At 36.9% G+C, this 23,797-nt stretch overlaps 1 protein-coding gene across 1 annotated transcript in view; it reads right to left on the bottom strand.

Annotated features, from left to right (window-relative positions):
* The window catches only part of LOC140137868 (uncharacterized), a 28,288-nt gene extending 6,107 nt beyond the window's left edge, over positions 1-22,181 (bottom strand). The window contains exons 1-2 of the mRNA XM_072159670.1: positions 22,128-22,181; positions 16,197-16,321 (exon numbers count right to left, since the gene is read on the bottom strand). Of these exons, the coding sequence (XP_072015771.1) occupies positions 16,197-16,315 (119 nt within the window). The 5' untranslated portion in view covers positions 16,316-16,321; positions 22,128-22,181. The remainder of the gene's footprint in view (positions 1-16,196; positions 16,322-22,127) is intronic.
* Positions 22,182-23,797: the final 1,616 nt, after the last annotated feature.

Below are 23,797 nucleotides of genomic sequence, written 5' to 3'. Positions count from 1 at the left end.
TTGAAGTCCTCTTTATGGAATTCAATATGCAGATCCTGTAATTTTGGACATTTCTTACTAATTTTATCCAAAATATTACAGCTGCCTCTATTTGTATGTATGACCGTTGTGTATTTACTGGCATAGGTATTTAATAGTTCTTCCACTCTGGATGTTTCAAGTGTTCCGCCATATTCATGATCATCAATCAAGATTTTCTTCCAAAAGCTTCTATTTTGTATCAGCTGCCACCACTTCTTGCACACACTGGATGAAGAAAACAGATCAAACATTTCAAATTCAGATCGAGAAGAATCTATACTTTCACATTTTTTTTACAGAAACAGACCAGATCTTTTTCAAAAACAATCCCAAATATTGCTATAATGCAACAAATAATGAAAGTAAATAAAATATTGAAAATACCTGTTTGATAGATAGAAAAGTGCTAAATGTAGATGGCATATGAAAAGTAGAAAGCAAAAATACACAGCAATAGTTTTTAACACCAACTATAACAGCAAGATATCACACAAACTTGAAAGAACAAATTTCTTGAGCAGTTCCATAGAGAAACTCTCAGGGCCCGTTTGAGTGTATTTCTCTGTTACGACAAATACACAGGCAACTTTGCCACACGGATCTCTTCCCCTTTTTTGCAGGGACAAAACATTCACAAGAACAAACAAAGCACAGAACAAAGCTACTCAGTTGAGTGTAACTCAAAGTGGAGAAACTAAAATTGCAGCCGAGAACTGAAGGTGCAGTGTATGTCACAATGCAAAAATGCTTTTATTTCTGTGGTGTTTAGTGCAGTGTTGTGTCTGATTGTAATGTGGATCTCATGCAGTAGACAAAAAGCATTATAGGGAGAACTGGAGAAGACTGGATACATGAAAGGAACAAATTGCATAGCACTTCTTTCAGGCTGTCACTTTATACATGTAATAGACAATTCAGAAGGAGCGTAGCAACTGGTTGCTTTAGACATGTTAGAGTATATCCAGAGATGGAGCAAAGCATGTGGTCCAGCCCAGCTGGCCAAGCTGTTGTCAAGCCCATGACAGCTAACTGATTGAGACTGCTGCAGGCAGCAAATTGAAAACAGATATACCTAATTCCTTGAGGCAGTAATTTAGATATTCTTTTTCATTGTCTCTAAACGTAATGATGATAAGTATATAAATCAGATAAGCAGTCAAGTTACATTGTAGCTCAATCGTTAAGGCATTCGACTATGGTGCGAGAGGTTGCGGGTCTGAACGCTGGCGGTGCCTAGTATGCTCTTGTGGAAAAATTGAGTTAGCTTGAAATTCCCCTGAACAAGGAACTTACTGCTTATTGTCTTGTTGCAACCCGTACGAAACTCGGGCCCTGATCCTGGTTGCGATGGTTATTTGTGGAATGTTTAGGGTGTGCGCTCTTGCAGCAGCAAAGTCCCTGATTTGTTGTTAAATGGTTTATGGAATGATGTAAATGTAATGGTCAGTGACAACCTGTAAAGTGTGCTGAGGCTTATGGATCAACGTCTAGGCGCTGTGCCTGTACGAAAAGCGCTATAAATCACTGTGGTTTTTTTAGTGTTTTTTTTTCAATAAAAGTATACATTTTCAAAAAGGAAATGATACGCAGGGAATCCAACTACATTGTGTAGCATTTCCTGCAATTAGAGCAATTTTTGAGAAAATCACATAAATTGATTTTACATTATTGTCTCAAGAAGGCATATGGACTTCAGTTGCTATCTTAAGGGCTCCATAAACAACCGAGACAGATTGGGACAGCCTGGGGTACACATCGTCCTCTCTAACCATGCAAAGATTACTACAGACATGAGTATAGTTTGATCAGCTCTTGGCGGGAAATGTTAGGCTTTTACCACTACGCCGAAAAGTAGACCCACGTTCAGAGTGCTATTAGTTGACCTTTCTGGTCTATATTTTGTGTGTTAAAGAAAGTAGACAAAAGTACAAAGACTCAATTAATAATTTGTGACGCTTCTGGCGAGATGTCACAAGACAACTCCCAAAATAAAATATTTTGATATTAATACCGATGTTATAAGGCCCGCCAATGTTGTAAAGAGGGCCGAAACAACAACACTTTTGTAAATGTACATAACTCATTAACAACAATAAATTAAGCAAGTTTTCAAAGTATATGATTTGTAGAATGAACTTTTGCAAAACATCAATACCGCATCTACCCTTAGTGAATGAGGTAAAAAGTAACTAGTTGCAATCTTAAGGGCTTCCCATAAACAACTGAGACAGATTGGGACAGCCTGGGGTACATATCATCCTCTCTAACCTGGCAAAGATTACTACAGACATGAGTAACACATATCAAATGAATGAGGTAAAAAGTAACTAGTTGCTATCTTTAATCTTAAGGGCTCCACATAAACAACCGAGACAGATTGGGACAGCCTGCGGTAAACACTGTCCTCTCTAACCATACAAAGATTACTACAGACATGAGTAACACACATTAAGTGAATGAGGTAAAAAGTAACTAGTTGCTATCTTTAATCTTAAGGGCTCCACATAAACAACAGAGACAGATTAGGACAGCCTGCGGTAAACACTGTCCTCTCTAATCATGCAAAGATTACTACAGACATGAATAACACACATTAAAGCCATATTATAACATTTGCTGAGGAAGACGCCCTCACTGAATTTTAAAAATTCCTTTTTTTACACGATTAAATTGTGCTTTATTAAACCAATATACCCTGCAAAAATCAAGACTCCAGGTGCTGTAGTGATTTTGAATAAAACGCCGGAACCGGAGCTTTATTATTACGATGGAATTATTAGTCGAACACATACACGATGTTCATAACACACAGTGCGTACACGGCGTAAAGCGACGGTGATATATACACAACAAAGGGTCGTATCACAATATGACCAAAGGAGTGTTACGTATTGGCGACATGTGCGCCGGTAGTAAATTCCAATTTTCTTTTGCTTAGCCGTAGTTGTTCGCTCAAAAATAAAAGGGATATATCTGACAGTAAAAGCTAACATTTTATGGCAAATAAATGCTAATCTATTTTGTTTGAAAATGTTATAATATGGCTTTAAGTGAATGAGGTAAAAAGTAACTAGTTACTATCTTTAATCTTATAAGGGCTCCACATAAACAACAGTGACAGATTGGGACAGCCTGCAGTAAACACTGTCCTCTCTTATCATGCAAAGATTACTTGTCACCAATGCGCTATAATTTTTGAGAAAAATGCAAAAATAGGCACAAATTGGCCAGGGGTGTAGTACCCCTAAGTGAATGAAGTAAAAGTAACTAGTTGCTATCTTTAATCTTAAGGGCTCCAAATAAATAACAGAGACAGATTGGGACAGCCTGCGGTAAACACTGTCCTCTCTAACCATGCAAAGATTACTACAGACATGAATAACACACATGTGAATGAAGTAAAAAGTAACTAGTTGCTAAGATATATCTTAATTGTAAACCTAGTCCTTACCTCTACACTCCTCAATGGAAGACAAATTACATGTAACGGGGAAAAAAATGAAATAATAGAAATTACTATGTTTAGTCTGTGTCGCTATGAACTCGAAAGCCTTGATGTCTCATTTTGTTTTTAAAATTAAAGTTTGTGATTTATAGTATCAAAAGGCCTCATCCAGAATAGTAATAAAGAGATGTATGTGGAGGGTGGTTTAATGATGTGATCAAACAAAATTATTATGATGTCAACCCAAATCATATTCCACATTCCGGGTTTTACAGAAAATCCTGTTTCTTTCACCTTTTGAAGGAAAATTATTCAAATTTTAGTCATCATAATTTAAGAGATTACATAGGAAATACTGACACAATTCTCCACATAAATCCTAACCTTTAAATCTTGTGTTTAACCTCAGGCCTCAAGTTTTCAACATCTACAAATTAACAAATTAATATGTGACACGATCAAGGGAAATGAGTCGGATGTCGCTAATATTGATTTTGAGATATTGGCAAAGAAAGTGTTAAAATTCTTTCGTTTTATGTTGTTTTCGGCGATTGATAAATTGACGTAACTTCACAAAGAAAAGTCACATCAACATGGAGTTTTCAGTTTCTGAAAGCTCTAAATGTCCTCTTTAGATACATGTGTAAAACTCATTTTCTACCAGGGCTGACATGTGACTCATTCCCCTTGATCATGTCACATATAGTAAACCAAATCTATCTATCTCTTTGGTTGGCAGCTACTTTTCTAGTCTTATGTTTTTACCTTTAATAGCCAATATTCTGGTGTTCTCCGATATATTATATCACATCTCTTCTGTTAGCATTCTGGATCGATGTATACCTCAACATTGGGCTTAATCTTTTTGATTTCTTCTTCAAGATTGTCATAGTTTTGTTCACTTTCTGGAAACTGACGTATCCTTACTTCACCAATCTTGGGCATTGTGCTTATGGTTCTGATTATTGCATCCTTGGTTATTTCAGGTGACGTATTAATCAAAACGAGCAGTTTGATGTTCGGATGGTGAGAGAGCGCTAGTAGTCCTGTATCAGTCAAGACTACACAAAATATCAATTTCAAAGTCTCTAGCTTCGAAAAGACGAGCTTATGATGACAAGGAAATCATCTGTCACATCCAAGGTTCCTGCAAAGACAAGTTCTCTCAGTTCAAGCATTTGACTTGCCATTTTTCTCATCCCAGCAGAATCTACCCTTAAATCAACGCCACGCAGACGCAGACTTTGCATATTTCTGTTGTTACTGAGCATTCCAATTGCCTTCTTTGTTTTAATCTCAACATCAACACTATCATGTGAGTCCAGTACAAAGAAGTCAAGATGAAGCATTTCCAAATTTCTGCAATCTTGACCACAAGTCTCAATCAGTTTTGCTAATAACAGTCTTGATGCAATTCTACACTTGTAAAAGACCAATTTTGTTAATGCTGCACCTGTACGTGCACTTATCAGGGGATTGAAGTCACCTCTCAATAAGTCCTCTTTATGGAATTCAATATGCAGATCCTGTAAGTTTGGACATTTCCTATTAATTTTATCCAAAATGTTACAGCTGCCCCTATTTATATGTATGACCGTTGTATATTTACTCGCATAGGTATTAAATAGTTCTTCCATTCTGGATGTTTCAAGTGGTCCGCCATATTCATGATCATCAATCAAGATTTTCTTCCACAAGCTTCCATTTTGCATCAGTTGCCACCACCTCTTACACACACTGAATGAAGAAAACAGATCAAAACAATTCAAATACTAAAGAGAAGAATCGATTCTTTCACATTACAAAAACAGACCAATGTTATCTTTTTCAAAAACTTATATGAAACAATACCAAATACTGCTGGTAATGCAACAAATAATGGAAGTACATGAAAAATTGAAAATACCGGTTTGAAAAGTGCTAAATGATGTAGATGGCATATGAAAAGTAGGAACTAAAAATGGGCAATTCCACGGTAACTCGTGCTACACTTTATGGCGTCCTTTTACATACTTTGTGCTCCAGCTTTTAAATTGATTTGATTGGAATCTGTATTTTTTGTATTTTAATACCCAACATTCAAGGCTAGATCCTCATAGTATTGCTAATTCAGGATATCAACTTTTGTATGTATGGGACAGCTGTAAAATCGGTAACTCGTGCTACTGAGCAGAGGACATGCTTAAAAATCACTCATTTTTATTTTGATGGTGTGCTAAAACAAAAAACACTAAAGCCTTATTGATTATATGATAAGTAATTGCTATAATAAGGTTTGTTTTGGTATACCTTAAAAAGTTGTGCCCCTCATAGTTTTACATTGACTGGCAAAAAACATGGTAACTCGTATACGGTAACTCGTGCTACAGTTTGTCCGCCATATATAAAATGGTATTGTTCATCTAAATGTCAATTTTTTTTGATAACAATTCCTCAACAACTGGTGTAATGACCAACCAATCTATGTACAAATAACCCCCCAAATAACCCATCTATGTACAAATAACACTATTCAGTGTATGTACCAGCATGCAATGTACCACACACATTACATACAAACATCCCAGCCTTACATCCGCCTTGCTTGATCCTGTTTGGATATTTTATTCTAGGGCTTAAATTTAAACAGTTAAATTGAACAGTCAACAATTGATAAAACTTTTACTTCCATGTTATTTGACTCTAAATTCCCTCACAAAACTTTTAATGTTCATGGTTATTTGCTCTGTAAGTTTTTTAAAAATTGCTTTCTGAGTTATAGAATGTTTGGTCATCTTTTGGTTGAGACCATTTCCTGCTTGGTGCAAATACTCTAGTTTGCCCGATTTCAATCACTTCACTAAGCTGGAAAATGAGCCTCATTACACTCAACAACAAACCAATTTCCAATACAAATCTCAGAACTATACAAATCTCAGTATCAACAATGTCACTGTGGCTGTTAATCTCAGGATTTCCAGTATCTATTTTGTTTGTTTTATTTCTTCTTTTGCCTCGGTTACTCATTCAGTGGATGTTTTAAGGTATCCTCTGTTCTTCCATGAAGCCCATATTAATTGATTGGTTCTTAGGCTAGATCCTAGGAGGTGGAGGGCTAAAATTTTTGGTTGCATCATTTTGACCAGGTATTGATAGTGGGATATATGCTAAATAGCATGTTTTTTTAGAGAGACTGTACAATGTAAAGTCTTTGAGCTTAAAAAAAAAGGACTTTATTGGTGTGTGCAAAAATTTGGTATAAATAAATTTACACTATTTTGGCACATGATCGGGGTGGAAACTGGCTTCTTGAATCTTATCTCTATCTTTGCCTTCCATATTTTTACTTTAATTTTCCTGCGACAGGAGGTCACTTTTCTCTTTAATTTTTGGCCCCCACACATGTGTGGTTGCCTGGTTGTTTGTTTCTTTCTTTCTTTGTTTGGCTGTCCAGGCGGAAGCAAATTCATTAATCCACTGTACAGCTCCAACACAATAACTGCAAACTTGGTACCGGTATGGTGATAAAATAATGGTGGCTTGATGTGCTGTGTAGTTTTGTGTTATGTTATTTGCATATTTATGAATATTAATGAGCTTATTTACAAATTTTGCCTACATTTTCATTAATCCACTTTGCAGCATTATAAACACAATAACCAATCAACTTCAAACTTGGTTTGGTTGGATATGGTGGCCTGATGTGCTGTATAATTTTGTGTCATGTTATTTGCATATTTATGAATATTAATGAGCTTATTTGCATATTGCATATTATTTTTATTTACAAACCTTTTGTTATTTACACACTTTTTGTGTGTGTGTGTGTATGGGCACCTTAATTACGAACTGCATAATTCTAGTTTGTCATGGGGCAGGCTGCCCCCTTCCCCTCCAGTACTGCTGCTAGAAAGCTGTTACCAATATCATGGTCACATATAAATGCATATTCATGTAGTTGGGAGATCCTCTATTGCTGCCAAGTGGTAGATTTTGCATTACCTTTGCTGGTACAGGGGGAAGTGGGCTATGGTAACTCGTGCTACATCGGTAACTCGTGCTACTGGTAACTCGTGCTACAGTTTTAAATGGGTCATTATTATGTGATGGATAGTGTTTTGTATATTAATTTCTTATTTTTACTCAAGGCACTACTAGTAGAAGGAAAATAATAAGTGGCATCAATTAAATTGCCAACATTTTGAAAATATATAAAAAAATGCATCTTTCGGTAACTCGTGCTACGCCATATTTAGTGCTATGAAAACGCAATGAAAGAAAAAAATTAGTGGGGGATTATTTAAAATGTGTTGGATGTTTCTTGAAGACCATATTTCAGAGATATAAAATGTATCAAATTTAAAAGAAAAGTGCCCATGTTTAATAAAATAGGCCCCTTGAAAATATCTAAGTTGAACAGGAGTTTTTCACTTAAAATACACTCTCCAAAGAAACTAAAAAAAAACCAAAATGTTAGAAAAATGCCGAAAAAAAGTTTATAACTTGAACCTTACATCTGTTTGGAATAATATAAAAGTTAAAAGAAATATATATTGGCAATTTCATTTTTTTGAGTCATGTCCACTTTTGCTTGGAATTGCCCAAATACACATCAATAGCAATTAACACCAACTATAATTGCTCAGCAAGACATCGCACAAACCTGGAAGAACAAAATTCTTGAGCAGTTCCATAGAGAAACTCTCCGAGCCAGTATTATAGCTAGTTTTGAGTGTATTTGTTGTAACAGACAAATACACAGGCAACTTTGCCACGCCACACAGACCTCTTCCCCTTTTTTGCAGGGACAAAACATTCACAAGAACAAACAAAGCGCAGAACAAAGCTATTCAGTTGAGAAAAAATCAATGTGGAGAAACTAAAATTGCAGCCGAGAACTGAAATGCAGTGTATGACAATGGAAAAATGGTTTTATTGATGTAATGTTACTGGAAATCACCTTTTTGTTGTGTTTAGTGTAGTATAGTATCCGATTGTAATGTGTGATTCACTAACATGTAAATGTGCACAACAAAAAGCAGCATGGATCTCATGCAGTAGAAAAAGGCATTACAGGGAGAACCGGAGAAGACTGGATACATCATGCATGAAAGGACCAAATTGCATAGCACTTCTTTCAGGCTGTCACTTTATACATGTATGTAGTACAGTGTTGTAGGTCTCGAGACCAGGTCTCGGTCTCGAGACCATCTCGAGACCTGATTTTGCAGGTCTCGGGTCTCGATGTCAAGGTCTCGGTCTCGGTCTGGTCTCGGTCTCGGTCTCGGACATCAAAAGTCTCGGTCTCGGATGATTTTAAGTTCGAGACCTGTCGAGACCTGAAGAAAAAATATAATTTTCTGTTGTTCTTTATAACTTATTTTGTACCAAAATTTCATTGAATGTTGAAAATAATCATTGTATTGAAATACACTCAACTTGAATATGTAGGCCCTACTGTTCATGTTCATAGGCCTACTGCCAATTTTTGAAAATTGACTGCATATTAAATACAAATAGTTTAAATTATGAGAGAGTAATCATGCGTAAAATTGGCAAAAACATGTTTGCCCTAAAATAATAATATTATCATTTCCTGTTTTTTAAATTAATTAGTGAGAGCTAATAGGCCTATATACTGCATTATTTTGCCATTTTACATAATTATATTATATGTAAAATGGCAAAATAATGTATATAGGCCCCATTTTACATTTAATTATATTATATGTAAAATAGCAAAATAATGCAGTATAGGCCTATATATAAAATGGCAAGATAATGCAGTATAGGCCTATTAACTTTCACTAATTAATTTTAAAAAAATAGGAAATGATTAAATATTAGTACACTGATAAATAGTTTATAATTTTAATGACACATGGACACTGACAGTGGACACCCCTCTGGCTAATGCCTTGAATGCAAAACAGTTTGTCACTTTCGTTGTTGCTTTTAGTGATTTAAAATAAAATCTACTATAGGTTCAACTTCAGATTGAATCAGAGAATGTCTGGGGCTGATGCAACAGCGGAATTCTTACGTGGAAGTTGAGTTTCATAAAGAGTAAACATAATTGTTAAGAATAAAGATACAGAAATCATATGATAATAACATGTATGATGAGTTAACAATAAATGGACCAATAAAGTGGTCATGTTCAGGATCAGATGCGAGCTTCCGATATCAGTTCATGATTAAACAAAGGTCTCGGTCTCGGTCTCGGTCTCGGAACTTAGAGGTCTCGGTCTCGGAAGGGATGGTCTTGGTCTCGGAAGGTTTGGTCTCGGTCTTCGGTCTCGGTCTCGGATGGGCAGGTCTCGGTCTCGGTCTCGGTCTCGGACATAGAGGTCTTGACTACAACACTGATGTAGTAAACAATCCAGAAGGAGCGTAGCAACTGGTTGCTTTAGACATGTTAGAGTATATCCAGAGATGGAGCAAAGCATGTGGTCCAGCCCGGCTGGCCAAGCTCTTGTCAAGTCCATGACACTGAGACTTTACAATACAGTCTCCATTCAGAAAATAAACCTCTAGAAATATACATCTATTTGTAAAGTGTAAACCTAGTCCTTTAATACCTATACATTCCTCAATGGAAGACGAATTACATGTAATGTAAAAAAAATGTAAAAAATTACTATGTTTAGTCTGTGTCGCTATGAACTCTATAGCCTTGATGTCTCATTCTGTTTTTAAAATTAAAGTTTGTGATTTCTAGTATCAAAAGGCCGCATCCAGAATAGTAATACTAAATAGATGTGTGTTATTATGATGTCGACCCAAATCATATTCCACATTCCGGGTTTTACAGAAAATCCTATGTTTCTTTCACCTTTTGAAGGCAAATTATTCACATTTTAGTCATCATAATTTATGAGATTACATAGGAAATACTGATACAATTCTCCCCATAATTCCTAACTTTAAATATTGTGTGCAGCCTCGGGCCTCAAGTTTTCAACTTCAACAAATTAATATAGTTACAATTATATACCTCATATAATAGATTCCTGTCATCTGATTGGTTGAAGGTGCAGTCATTGAATTAACTATGCCCGCAAAATGAACTATGGACCTGTCCATGGAAATGAACTATGGACTGGTCACGTGCGTCACGATCAAACTGCGCAATCGCACCATCCATGTATTCATTCAGTATATAAAACAAATATTGACTGCTTTATATTCAGGAAATGGTTAAGATTATAGGCCCGCAGTGATCTCTAAACCATGCTATGACCCTTGGCTGCGCCTCGGGTCATACATGTAGCATGGTTTTGAGATCACCTTGGGCCTATAATCTTAACCATGCCCCTCATAGCAGTCAATATTTGTATACCCAAATCTATCTCTTTGGGTGGCAGCTACTTTTCTAGTCTAATGATGTTTTTACCTTTAATAGCCAATATTCTGGTGTTCTCCGATATATTATATCACATCTCTTCTGTTTAGCATTCTGAATTGATGTATACCTCAACATTGGGCTTAATCTGTTTAATTTCTTCTTTGATATTGTCATAGTTTTTGCTCATTTTCTGTAAACTGGTAACATATCCTCACTTCAGCAATCTTTGGCATTGAGCTTATAGTTCTGATTATTGCATTCTTGGTTATTGCAGGTGATGTATTAATTAAACCGAGTAGTTTTATGTTGGAATGACGAGAGAGCGCTAGTAGTCCTGTATCGGTCAAGTCAAAACAAAGCACCAATTTCAAAGTGTCTAGCTTCGGAAAAGAAGAGCTTATAATGACGAGGAAATCATCCGTAACATCCACGATATCTTCAAAGACAAGTTCCCTCAGTTCAAGCATTTGACTTGCCATTTTTCTCATCCCAGCAGAATCAACACTTAAATCGATGCCACACAGATGTAGACTTTGCATATTTCTGTTGTTACTGAGCATTCCAATTGCTTTTTGCATTTCACTATCAACATCTACATCATAGTCTACAAGACCATTATTATCACGGACATCAAGATGAAAAGTTTCCAAATTTCTACAACTTTGCCCGCAAGTCTCAATGAATTTTACTAATAACCTTCTTGAAGCAATTGTGCAATTATCAAAGACCAATTTTGTTAATGCTGCACCTGTTCTTGCACTTAAAAGTCGATTGAAGTCACTTCTCAAGTCCTCTTTATGGAATTTAATATGCAGATCCTGTAAGTTTGGACATTTCTTACTAATTTTATCCAAAATATTACAACTGCCTTTACTTGTATGTATGACAGTTGTGTATTTACTGGCATAGTTATTTAATAGTTCTTCCACTCTGGATGTTTCAAGTGTTCCGCCATATTCATGATTATCAATCAAGATTTTCTTCCACATGCTTCTATTTTGCATCAGCTGCCACCACTTCTTGCACACACTGGATGAAGAAAACAGATCAAACATTTCAAATTCACATATAATTCATGGGGAGAAATCTAGACTGGCACAGTTGTTTTTAGCAGCACTTGTTAACTTTCTACTTTACAGCAGCAACAAAAAAATACATTGGAAAGAAGAACAAAGCTCCAAGCAATGCTTATCATTTGTGCAGAAATTGCAGCAGTGAACCTAAAATTGCAGTGAGAACCGCAAGTGCAGTATTTGTCATAACAACATGCATTCACAACAAGAATAAAGAACAAAGCTCCAAGCAATGCTTATCATTTGTGCAGAAATTGCAGCAGTGAACCTAAAATTGCAGTGAGAACCGCAAGTGCAGTATTTGTCATAACAACATGCATTCACAACAAGAATACTAATTACTATGCTCAACAAAAAACACCATGCATTGATTGCATTCTCATCAGCATTCAAAATAAATGATAATCTGCTCACCTTGGAAAACTAAATCTACATGTAGTACCAGACAACAAAAATGCTACCGATGGTTGTCCATTAGGCAACCAAAAATATGATAAAAGCTCACCTAAAATACACATTTCAGTTGCGATACAAACCATTTATAAACAAAAATAATGGATGCATTGTACACATGAAAGTCTGCAATAAGTGCGTAGCAGTTGCAAAATGCTACACAATTTTCATCATTTGCTACACAATTTTGGAATGTGTAGCAATTTGATACCATTCAAAAGTATTCGCTCCCAAATTTGGTGAGCATTTTTGCTACACAAATAAAATTGCTTAATGCGGTGCCTTTCACATGCAAATAGACAGCCCATGCTCTGAAAATACAAACAAGAATTAAGGGTCCGTGCAGGTTTTGCAAAAGGGTTCTTAAAGTTTGTCCTAAAATTCCAGTTATGCACCATTAATTTAGTGAGTCTTTACAATATTTTATCAACCATTAATCAAATCTGACTACTACTAATGGAAGTTCCACACACTACACAGCTTTTAAAATCAACTTTTGCAGAAGTTTTAATGCGGAAAATATACAGACAACCAAGAAATGAGGTGAACAACCAAAAAATGAGACCTGGTTGCCCGATGACAACCACCTTTATTTTCTTATTTCGAACACCGATCCTCATGCAGCTGAAAAAGACAATATAGATAAGACACAACACCAAATAACATGCAACTATGCCCAGGGGCCACATGTATTTCAAGTTGTATTATCACCTGCGTACACAAGTACAAACTTACAACTTGCTCTTTTTCACAGACGGTGTAATATATATGTGACACGATCAAGGGAAATGAGTCGGATGTCGCTAATATTGATTTTGAGATATTGGCAAAGAAAGTGTTTAAATTCTTTTGTTTTATATTGTTTTCAGCGAGTCGTATCAACATGGGGTTTTCAATTTCTGAAAGCTCTAAATGTCCTCTTTAGAAAAATGTGTACTGTAAAACTCATTTTCAACCAGGGCCGACATGTGACTCATTCCCCTTGATCATGTCACATATATGCGAGGATCTCATTTAGGGTATTAAAAACAACAAAAATGGAAAAATGGTACCTTAATCGCACTGTTCACATAGATGTTAAAAAAGGGTAACTTAGTACCAAGATGTCAACAAAAATCAATTGAAATGAAGGTAAAATTCTAGGTGAAATTGTACTCAAAAACTCCTCAAACATGTGCTTTTTCTTTAGACCTCTTGACTGATCCCAACCAGCAATTTAAAGTGTGTTCATTGTAACATGTAACAGTAATATACTTGCTTAGGGCAGGAACATAGTTAGTACTTGCTTTAGGTCCATTTGACACTGATGAAAAAATTTGCTTTGAGTACTTTTGAAAGTTCTTGTATGTAGGTGACATACAACTTGAAATTGCAAACTATGCTACCAAGCTTCTGAATATAGACAAATTGACAAATTCAAGGATGTTGTATCATGCCAAGCCTGAAATGTACGACAGGTCCCGACTTATACTATTTACGAAGAGTGTTATCCAATGCAGAGTCACAAAGTGAGGACTCAGATTTTGACCTCACTTTGTCAAAATGTCCTCACTTTGAATGTGGGAAACTATCGCTTGTCCTCGCTTTCAATGGCTCGGTGAACACACACCCTGGACGACTCATGCTGTCTCAAGGTCTCTCATTCGGATGCCCTCAAAATCATTCTAAGACTTATTTCAAAAACTATATTTATGGCCTACATGTACATGCATGATGCAAACAAAACTTTAAAAAACTTGAAAAGGCCAATAACTTGCAAAGTCCATAATATAATAGGTCTATATAGAGAGCAGGGTTTCCCATTCTTATCTAGACTACTGCTTTTCAGATTGCTTTCACCTCTGCCATTTGCTGTACATCAAAATGATTGCTACCCATCAGTTTCTAGTGATTTTGGACAAGACTGCCACATAAAACACAACATATGATCTACAAAATTTGTGAATTTATGTTATAATTGGTCATAAAACTATATATTGTGGTCATTTCAATATGATCCAATGTTAAATTCGGAAGAAGCAGGCTTTTAATAAGTTAATACTGATGGGTGCCAATCATTATGATATACTCCGCATATCATTAGGCTCCTCCATGCTTGCTCCAAAGGCCACAAACATACACTTTAATGAGTTTTACCGTGTCCTGGTTTAGTGCAGCACTGATGGACACTTCATTACTGTTATGAGTTAGTATACCATATATTTCCCACTATGAGACTATGTCACTGGATATGACACACATCTGAGAGTAACACTATAGTGGGAATTCCAATTGATTGAACGCAGCTTTCAATAGCGTGACACATTTTTGTGTAAACTGCGTGATGTACGCCAGCGTATGTGCATGAGTAACGCCGAAGTGAATCCAACCATACCAACACACTCATAATTGGTTAGCATTGTATCCAAGGTCGTGCGTTCGTGTAGTAGTTTGAAATTCGCGATACGATCGCAGTTGAATTGAGTGCAGCTGTTGAAAGCTGCGTTCATTCAATTGGAATTCTTACTATAGTCAAACAAGGGTTTCAATGTACATGTAGGCAGTAGGGCTAGGGGTGTGACTTCACAGGTAATTGTGTGCATTACTGGGTCAGGAACCAGGTACCAAGAGTTTGGTCACTGTCATAGTATGCAGCAAGTTAACTGTCTGCTATATTATAAATGAACAATGATCCCAAAGGCATACAAGTACATTGGGGCCATTTATATCTGGCTGGCACTTACCTGCCAACAAATTATTTGAGTACCCCTCCCCCCACACACAGACACCATGGGTTCTATTGTGTACTTTTTTCCAGTAAGAAAAGTGTTACTATGAGATTGCAGTATGATTTCCAGTGTCATAGTTTCATACTTATCACTACAATGTATGTGCAGCATGATAGATTGGAAAAAAAAATGGAATAAAAGGGTGATTTATAGGTGCACTGCAGGGTGGTGGTGTTGACATTGTGCAGAATAATGTGTATAAAGTCCCACTGCATGATGGTATGTCATGAATCTGGGACAGATTTCTTATCTAGTACAATGAGTAGCTAGGCACATGCATAATCAGGGATGCAAGAGACAACTTGCCACATTTTTGGCGAGTCAAACAAAATAGCCATTTAAGCCCCATGCTGCGAATTACTCTGCTCGCTTCCCTCACTCCACTTCATGGATAGTACCACATTGCCAGAAAAAAATAAGTCCCAACACCCATGCATACATGCAGATGGGGAATTAGTCATCCAAAACATCACCAGATATGATATCAGGGTTAGGGTTAGACCCCAACCACAGAATTTAAACCAGAGAACCCAGACTCCCTATACTGCCACATACAATAGCACCATCATGTGGGAAAAATTGGGGGTATTTGGGTCCATGCCGAATGTGCACGGAAACAAACGAAAACAATTCTGCATCTCATCTGAAGCGTTTAAGCATCTCATGCAGGTTGCCGCAAAGTGTCTCTAAAATGTGTCTAGTATGCGATGTCGCTCACATGACAACAATTGCCTCTATGGCGGCTAAGTCCGGGTTCTCTGGTTTTAATCATGTCACCCAAACTCAGATATCACCTCAGGTGATGTTTTTGATGAGCAATTCCCCATCTCCACAGGTGACACGATCTGATCCACCTCAATTTCAAAGTCATTCTTCAGTACTACTGGACTTTGTTCACTGGCATTGCAAATGAAATTGTGAATTTTGAGGCCTGTTTGCAAACATATGATTTCAGCAATAGCAGGCTTGTGCAAATTGATGCTGATAATAATGATAATAAATTGCCTCCTTTGTCCTGGATGGATCATATCATGTTACATGCCATATTTAACAAAGTGAGACATGACATTCAATACATCTCAGCTATCAGTTTCCTGCTTAAATCTTACCATGCAACTCTGCCTTTGTCCCACACAGTAAGGAAAGAAAAGATGAGGAGTAGTGCATCATCTGTCAAGATTTCTATGGGGATGCTATCTACAGCTGCTGTATCTGCTGAGGAGGCCATCGTTATCTATAAGAGTGCAAACAAATAATTGATGATTATTAATATATCATAGACTTCATTGCCTGAGTGATTTGCTATTAAAATATTATCCAACTTGGCTTTTACCAAATGTGAGGTCGAAAAATACCTACAACCAACTGACATTTTGAAGCTATTTCATTTCAGGCCACAGTAAGGCACCAGAGCCAAATTTGTTCGATCTTTGGGTCGACCGTCAATGCTTCTTGTTAATGAAATACCAACTAATGACTCAGAATTAATGGAAAATCGTATTGCACAAAGCATTACGCATAAAGATTAAATGTGATAACAATTAACAGTAGCTAATTAATTGATATTTCATAAATAATAAGCATTGACCAAGCATTGATGCTCGATCGAAAGTTCGAACTAATTTGTTTCTATTTTCTAATTATTACTACTACTTTTGAGTTCACTAAATAGTGATACTATTGGAATATCATCTAGTTTAAGAAACTAATCAAATTACCACATGCACTACCATCTAGACAGAAATAGTGTCCTACATAGTCTATTTCTGAACTACTCGAAGGTTGCTCCGACTGTCTAAATATTGGGATGTCAAATATCAAGTTAGAGAGATAATCCCTTCGTTGTACATAATGGCCTGTAAAAATCCAATTTGCTTCAAGTTTCTAAAAGTTTATGTCAATACAGAACTACATCCTAACAAAATTCAATTTTCCTACATCAGAAAAAGGGGTATAATGAGCTGTCTACAAAGTGTGCTGACAGATTCCAAAAGAGCATTGTTACAGTACCTAAAATTTTTCTAGTATTAATTGGTTTATACATCTGGTTTATCACCCGTTGGGTGGGCCTGGCCAGCTGGAGTGAAAATTCAAATTGGCCAAAGAGGGTATAAATTACCAGTAGTTGAGCTTGGTATTATACCCAGGGAGCAGGGATGGTCCACCTGCATCGGGAAGATATAAAAACCTCATGGGTGTCAAACAGTTCAGTGTGGTCAAATAAACACCCCTAGGGTGGACACGTAAAAAAATCTTCTGCACGGGCCTACAACAGGGGGGGACACATGTGGGGGTCCATTTTGGTAAATTTTGCTCAAAGTATATCGTGTTTGGTGTCAAATGAAAGGAAATTTAATTTCAAACACAGCAAGTGGTGTTTGTTTTGTCAATTTATCATCCTGGAAAGAGTTACACTTGATTTAAGGTGTACAGTGTAGGCCTACACTATATAGTAACGAATGATTGAAACGCTAACATGGTTAATGAGGCTATTATAGGCCTACATCGTGTATATTACTGTCCCTATCTAGAATATTAGAAAATGCTAAAGGTGCCTTAAAACTTCTAGCTATTTCAGTGGAATGTTTCATTCTTCCAGTTTGGGGTAAGTCCGCCCGGGAAAGATATAGGGCGAACATGCCCCATCCTCAAAAGGGCGAACGTGCAAATTTTTGTATTTTCTTCAGGGTATGGAAAATGCAAATCGAATAAAGAGTTTATAACTGCATTAAATCTTTGACAAATCACATATGTTCCCAATAGAGATTTCCATTAAAAACAACTTTATTTATGTATCAATGATAATACAACATTTTTAATGCAAGTTTTGGTGTAATTTTTTGGTTTTGGCTGTAGTTCGATGAACACGTCCCTATATGTCACATAGCTAATGAGAAGTTTATAATGACCTATGTCACCTAATTTGGCCATCACCAAATTCCTCGATAGCCGTAGTGCTGAGAAACAAGGGGTGGACGAACCTGCCCCTACTGGCGAACACTCCCCGCACTCCCCTACTAAGCTTAGCTAGAATTGTGTTATCATGACAAATGTTGAAGTCATACAATAATATCCTATTGGATGTCTTCTTCAGATCCACTTTCTTCTTCATCACTTGACTCCAGTTCACCTGCCAGTTCCATTTCCAAGACTTCTTGCAGCTTTGCTCGACTACCGCTAGGATGTCCTCTGCAGATTCAGCCGATATTGCAGCGTCTGGATGCTTTTGAACACTTGCAGTTTCTCTGCCACCCTTTTCTGCAGGAGCAGTTGGTTCCTTTTGACACATTTGGTGGTCATGGTGGATTTCACATTGCTTGTGGAACTACGATCTCTCCCTCTAAAGTCCATCCGCATTCCTTTGCGATGTGTGCTGTTTTGTATATGATGCATGCATATGCAGCTCTCTCCAGGTGAAGGCGAAATGCATCCTCGGTTGGTGGTAATCTCTCTAACTAAGTTAGTAGTATCATTCTCCAGAAATTTGTGAGCCCTGAGCTCTGTAAGACTATTACACCGGGCGATGTCATTGACTGGAAGAGTAGACTGAAATGAACAACTGCCGCGCCTGGTCAATGACGTCATCTGTCAGGTTGTGATCACCGTCAGCCTCAGCAAAACTAGCAAGATGATCCAGTGGAACAGTCTTGCTTTTCTCTAACCATGTAGGTTTTCCTATGAAGAAACGGTAGCTAGCCGTAATGTCACGTCCACTGAGACTGTGGATCAGTGGAAGGGCCTGATACCAGGGATAGCGCTAACTCATGCGCCATGGGGTCATAGGCGCATTCTTTTAGCTTTTGGCGCACAGAATTACCATTTAGAGGTTGCTAAAGGGTCAATTTAACCCCTTATACCTATTGTATTGGCTCCATAGTTTAAAAAAATGTACAATTTTTCATCCCTTGTTCCTAACGCTACCGGTACCCCTGCCAGACACAGATCTAGTTTGCCTGCTATTTCATGGATAGGGAGATAGCTCTCCTGGTCAGTTTTCATCCACAACTTTACTCCCATTTCCTGAAGCATGGTCCAACAACATCAGTGTTGGTGTAGATTACTATCCGCTTCACACCTCCCACTTGAGTAGCATAGACAGTGATGTGTAGCAACATCCCCGTATCTGCACATGCTTCTTCATGAATTGACATTAGTTGCTTAACTCAGAGAAGATGTAAGGAAGTAATTACAACTTCTCTGCTCAACTGCAATCTCACTTCCATTGGTCAACAGGATGCATTTTTGTTCAACAGTCAACACAGAAACCTCCCGCAAGAAACAACTTCATCGATCCTAGACATGGGTTGACCATCTCATCACTGACCCACTTCTCTCTCACAGAGGTACACAGGCAATGCTGATTTGTTGTTAGATACGCTGAAACAGCTTTGGGATCAGGCGCAAAAAAGTGGCTGCTCACTTCATACACTTTTCCACCTGTTTCAGCCCATCTTGTATACGCTCTGCAGACTTCAGGCTGTTGGCATAATATCTGTCGCAACAGAAGTGTATGCTCTCTGTACGTTGGGATAGATTGGACAGTAGTGATCGTCTGTATTGGTCAGCAATATCTGGAAAAGGAGCATCTCTGTCAAATGACCACTTACGAATGACAGACATTGCATCGACAATCATACTGGTGCTAACAATGGAATCTGTGGGACGCCAGATATCTTCAGCAGGTTGTACTCCAGTCTCCTCCTTCAGGGCTTTCATACGGCAGGATTTTCTGTATTGACCCAAGCTCTCAAACCCAGACTCAAACTCAGGGTCCATGCTTGCTTGTGGTCAGAGAGCTCCCGGGGAGAGAGCTAGAGAGAGGAGAGGGGGGTTGACCAATACTGAGGCTATATGATCACCGGCATGTCCAGGATCTGTTCCTGCGGGGAGCTCAGAGGGGCTTTCAGGGTTATGCGGGGGGCTTAATGGCTAAAATCACCATAAAACGGCTGATTTTACATGATTTTTAACAAAGTGCGGGGGCTTCAACCCCCAAAGCACCCCACAGACACGCCACTGATGATGGCTAGCTGGGTCAAGGACTGGGTTGGGTAAGGTCAATGGCGTCGGATCTCTGTTAGAGGGTACTCAGGATAGAAAAAGGTGTCAATTCTAAAGTAGGAGTGGGTCTACAAGAACATGAATCGTAGAGAGAATCTAGCTACTTGTTATCTATCCAGAAACATGGAAAGAATGTGAAACAGCACATCATATTAGTGTATTGATTGCAAAATTTAACGAAATATGATACCACACATGCCATATATGCAGCTCTACTTCATCTGATAACCCCCCCCACACACACACCCCCACCCCACACCCCACCCCCATTATCCAGAGCCCACACACACACACACCCCAACATGGTGGCCCAGTCCAATCAAATGTATGGCATAATTTTAAGCATTCATTTACTAATCTTTGTGCAAATAAAAGGTGATTTTATCACATATATTAAGTATTATGCTGCAAAAATGGGTTTCTGGGGGGAAAACTTTGACCCCCCATAACACCCCCTGTGCAGCTGATTTCAAAACGTGTCCACCCTAGGGATGTAGCCTATAGTCCATAGAATCCATCTATATAGGACACGTTTTTATATCTTGCCAAGTCAGTTTGCATCAAAATATGGGGTTTTGCTCCCTGGGTATTAACTATTATCCTTTTTCAAAGCATTTAATCCAATTATCCACTTTGAACTGTAGACTAGAAAAACTTCTTTTTAGCTGCATATCTCAAAAGTGACCAATGTTTTTAAAACACTCTTTTACTTGAAAGGATATTCATATTATTCTCTTACAATGGAAAAGACCTTGAGCACATTCAAGTGTGTAAACATAGTACACCTTTGCTGCATAATATGACATTATGGATCCACTTGAACAGTAGTCACAGTTTGAATGAAAATGTACCAAGAGCACACAACATAACACACTTTATGTGCTCAAATACACCAATAATAATGACCTTGAAATATGCTGAAACTACAGGAGTACTATGGTACTCCTTACTTTACATGCAGGCCTGCTGCCTACATTGTATACAAGTTTTACTATTTTGGTATCAGTAATCTATCATGGATCCCATTTTTTTTTCTGGGACCTGAGAGCACATCAGATAATCAAATTGCATTTTGAATTACGAGGATGTCCTTCCGATATCAAATAATTTTGATTTTCTTAAAATTCCTGATAAGTTGATATAATACACATTTGATGGCAAATGATTAACAATTGTTTACTTAATTGGCGATCCTCTATTAATTTATTGAACATATTGGTTAGGATTTTGTATTCTTAAATCATTACACTAAAAGGCCAAAAGCAAGAGTAATTGGCCTCCTGATAAATGTAACTACATAAATGAGGATGATAAACTTAACCATATTCTATCTCTGTATGATAGAATTGTGGTCCAGTTCTCTTACATCATTTACATACATTTTAAAAATTAAAAAGGAAGCTTGGTTTTCAATCATTATCTTCGTAAGCTATCATTGTATGGGCGTATGAATACGAGTAATGTCCTTCCTATATCAAATAATTTTGATTTTTTTTTAAATTCTTGATATAATACACATTTGATGGCAAATGATTAAAAATTGTTTGCTTAATTGGTGATCATCTATTAATTTAAACATACTGGTTAGGATTTTGTATTCTTCAATCATCTAAAAGGCCAAAAGCAAGAGGGGTAATTGGCCTCCTGATAAATGTAACTACATGTACATAAATGAGGATGATAAACTAAATCATATTCTATCTCTGTATGACATAATTGTGGTCCAGTTTTCTTACATCATTTACATACCTTTTAAAAATTAAAAAGGAAGCTTGGTTTTCAATCATTATCTTCGTAAGCTATCATTACCGGTATATCAGAATTTGTCAAAATTCTGACATTTCATCTAAACACAAGTCTGTGTTCTTGATAGATTATGTAATTCCTCTGAAGTTATACAACTAATTCTGATAATTAAGAACTATGTTATTTAGTAGTAAATATGAACTTAGCAAATTAATTTAAAACAAGAAACATACCTGTGCTGTGTGCAATAGTAAAAACAGACAGACACCAGTTATTGTGTTGTGTTCAGCAGCATCAGTTAGTCTTGAATGCAGATGAAGCAACTGATGCAGAACCCAACAAAAGAACTTGTGTCAAAGTTCACACAGGTAGATCATTCCAAAAAGTTTTATGGGGGTGGCCAATTTCCTTGCCAAATTTTAAGTTGTGCTGTTGACAATTAATTGTAAGTAATCTCAGCCCAGCAATAAAATTGAACGGATGTCATCCAAATTTTGTCCCTTTTTGAGATGGCCATCGATTATGTCAACAAAAAATGACAAAGACTAATTCAAAAAAATGAGATTTGAAAATTAATAAATTTGAGGTCATACAGTACTGTAGTTTCAGAAGTGCTACACAATACCTCTATTTTGATGGATCCTTACATCAATTTTGAAAATTATGTGATGCTGAAAACATGTTTTACAGTTACACATCATACTGCAAATGTACTCTTAAAGGAGTGTTTCGTGATCCTAGCATACTCTTTTTATGACATTTTTCAGTACATATCCACGAAAAAAGCCTATTCCCAAAATTTCAGTTGATTCCGATTTTGCGTTTGCGAGTTATGCATGATTATGTGTATTACACTGCTCCATAGACAATGCGTTGTAATTTCGTTCTGGTGCACCAGAGCGAAATTCAAATTTCACGATATCTTTGCTAAACGAATTAATCTGCAAGAAATATTTTGTACATAAACATTATGTAGCCAGAGGTTTTCAGTGATATAAAAATCTCAACTTTTTTTGAGAAAAGTGGGGGGATGAGGCTGTGGATCACGAAATGCCCCTTTAATCGGATAGCAACATTTGCACAGTATTTTTTTTATACCTGAGAGCACATTATACAAACTTCATACACTCTTAAATAGCAAGAACCAATCAGAGCAAGCGTTAGAAAAATCCAAACCATGCATTGATTGTTCTAATTGCACTCAGCGTACTACGCGCAAGCGTTTCGTCGCGTAGGATTGATTCATTTTTCGGGCGGGTTGATGCATTTATATTTGGTTCTATTTTCCAATATTTTTAGTGATAATTTTGTTATAAAAAGATTAAAAATCACGTGTTTTTTTCTTCTCGTGTATGAAATAGGTTAATGAACTCGTATTACTTATTGCCTTCGGGGCTCGTGCATTAGAGCGCATTAACATGCACGCGTGCATTATTTTGTCTAATTTCTCTCCCAAGAAGTAATACGCGTTCATTAACCTATAATTAAACAGAAAATAATTTAAGATGTTTCTTTTGACAAATAAAAACTTTTGTTCCTGATTTCCACAAATTTTTACGTGTTTTACTTTGTTTCCATGTGAAAAATTCTACATGACAATGTTAGTTAAGTGTCTAAGTAATTAAATAAAACTCAAAGAATTACATATTTGCATAATTTTGTCAAAATATAACAAGGAATGATGTGGATCTTTTGTGTTATGTTTCTGAAGATTTTGGACTACTTTTGCCAATAAACCGGTTGACAAAATATATTTAGTAACATTACTGAAGTTATTTTTTTATTTTTTCTTGAATTTAGATATGTTTTGCTTACAATAAGACAATTACATCTGTGAACGCTGTTTGTAATTTTGACCCTTTTGTCACACATTGGTGCCATTATTTCTGATTATACCCATATG

Source organism: Amphiura filiformis, chromosome 17 (assembly GCF_039555335.1).
Source record: "Amphiura filiformis chromosome 17, Afil_fr2py, whole genome shotgun sequence".
NCBI classification, from domain to species: Eukaryota; Metazoa; Echinodermata; class Ophiuroidea; order Amphilepidida; family Amphiuridae; genus Amphiura; species Amphiura filiformis.
This window is presented reverse-complemented; position numbering and strand designations above follow the sequence as displayed.